Source organism: Fonticula alba (genome assembly GCF_000388065.1).
Source record: "Fonticula alba strain ATCC 38817 unplaced genomic scaffold supercont2.4, whole genome shotgun sequence".
In the NCBI taxonomy this organism is placed as follows: Eukaryota; order Rotosphaerida; family Fonticulaceae; genus Fonticula; species Fonticula alba.
Genome location: NW_009242974.1, coordinates 2,012,795 through 2,014,889, shown reverse-complemented (window position 1 = coordinate 2,014,889; position 2,095 = coordinate 2,012,795). Strand labels below are relative to the sequence as shown.

Genomic DNA, 2,095 nt, shown 5'->3' with positions numbered 1-2,095 from the left:
CCCCCCCCTATTTCGCCCGCCTCCGTGTGCTCCCTTCCCCTCGCCCATTTCCTTCTTGCAGGAGGTTTCCGCTGGCTCCGGCTCTCATGCCCCGATTTCCGGCTTCCTCGCTGAGCTTGAGCGTGCCGCCAAGGACTACCTCAACGAGTACTACCCGGATGGCCATGCCACCGTCTCTGTCTTCCCCCATGGCGATGGTGCGGCCATCTGCTTCGCCAGCGATCGCTACAGCCCGCGCAACTTCTGGAACGGCCGCTGGCGCTCGGAGTGGATTCTGAGCGGCTCCTCCCTCAAGGGTGAGATGCGTGCCCATGTCCACTACTACGAGGATGGCAACGTCCAGCTCCAGACCAAGAAGAAGGCCGACGTCCATGTTGCTGATGCCAAGGTACGTGTCGAGTGCATTCCCCCGCCACCACCACCATGCCCTCCCCCCCCCCCCCCCCCATTTCTGCCGCTCTAACATTCGCTGTTTATCATGCTACTTTTGTCCTCTCTCCCTCCGCCTGCCCGCTCGGCTGCCCACCCATCCACTACCCCCTCCCCCCCCCCCTTCCCCCCCGGCCGTGCCCACAGAACGCCTCCGCTGTGGTCAAGGCCATCCTTGCCGCCGAGCAGGCCTTCCAGCAGGGTCTCAACCAGTCCCACTCTCAGCTGGGTGACACCACCTTCAAGGCCCTGCGTCGTGCCCTCCCCATTACTCGTAACCGCGTGGACTGGGAGAAGATCGCCCTCTACAAGGTCGGCTCTCAGATTGGTGGCAAGTAATTAGCCGACTATACCCCTCCTCGCGTGTCATCCCGCGCACGTGCATATGCCCTCCCCCCCCCCCACACACACACATCAGGAAGGTAGCAGCGGCGCGGGGGAGGATCCCTCCTTGGCAGCCCCTTGCCTTTTCCTTCCCCCTTTCCCCACCAAACCACACACACACACACACACACGCGCGCGCGCGCACGTACATACGTACGCACATATCGGGACTTCTGTTTGGTGCATATGTTGTCGTCGCGTCGCTCAAGTGAAGCTCTGCCCCCTGTTGTCCCACTGCGTGCCCAGATCCACATGCTACACGTCGGCCGCAGCGCGCAGTGCCAGTCTACTGTGCGCTCTCCCCTAGCCGTGCGCCACTTTTCTCTTCCCCCAAAAATATACCTGAACATATCCCGACCAGGAGACGGCGAGACAGCGCGCAAGGGGTGCCAGTGGGGAGGCGAGGCGAGGCGAGGCGATGCTAGGTGCAGTCGCAATCGCAAGCCCTGACCCTGGAGGGGAGGAGCAGCGCGACCAGTGCGCTGCGCACGGATCCTGCTGTTTGTTTTGGCGCGAGAGGTCACCAATCGGACCCGGATCTTGGTCCTCGGTCCCGACCTCCCGATGAGGCTACCCCCCTTCTGCCTGCTCCGCACCTCAGACCACATAGCAGGGCGCGTAGGAGGGGAGGGGCCATGCCATGTGCGTGGGTATTGTGTGTGACCGTAGAAAAAGGCGCCACACAAAAGGGGGCATCTTCGGCCCAGCGAGCGAGGGGGCACCGACAAGCGCCGGGCTACGCTGTGGAATGCAGCTATGTTGGGTCGAATTCCAAACACAAAACACCATTGCATTCTCCGAAGAGAGATCAACGAGATTGGCCAGTCCTCGGGGCTGGTCCTGGATGTTCTCCTTCCTTCCTTCCGGGTCCCCATCTCCCGTTGTGCCGTTGGGTGCACGCTGCGACCGGAGCACGCCCATGACTCCGAGGCAGGGGGGCGGAGGCGGGGGCTGGGAGAGAGTCCGGGCGGGGTTTTCCCCTTGTCTCCGCTGAAGGCAAAGGGGAGAGCGTCGTGGCTTTGGACCAACTGCAGACGGATGCCGGAGCCCCTGTTGTTGGTCTGAACCACGAGCAGGCCTGCCGAAACACCCCCTCCTCGGGGGCATGAGTGCTTCCCGCCTCGGGCGGAGGGATCATACACGGGTGCGCGACCGGCAAACGGATCCCCCCCCCCCCGGTGAAATCGCACCGGGCCCCGAGCAGGTCCATTGCGGCCGTGCACCTTCTTCTCGGACACAGCCAGCGCCAATTGCTCTGACTTCTCCCCCCCCCCCCCCCCCC

The 2,095-nt window shown here is 63.6% G+C and overlaps 1 protein-coding gene across 1 annotated transcript in view; it reads left to right on the top strand.

Annotated features, from left to right (window-relative positions):
* H696_02977 (hypothetical protein) overlaps window positions 1–768 on the top strand; it is a gene marked incomplete at both ends in the record, with an annotated part of 1,827 nt that extends 1,059 nt beyond the window's left edge. Inside the window, 2 exons of the mRNA XM_009496861.1 lie at window positions 62–388; window positions 577–768. Of these exons, the coding sequence (XP_009495136.1) occupies window positions 62–388; window positions 577–768 (519 nt within the window). The remainder of the gene's footprint in view (window positions 1–61; window positions 389–576) is intronic.
* Window positions 769–2,095: the final 1,327 nt, after the last annotated feature.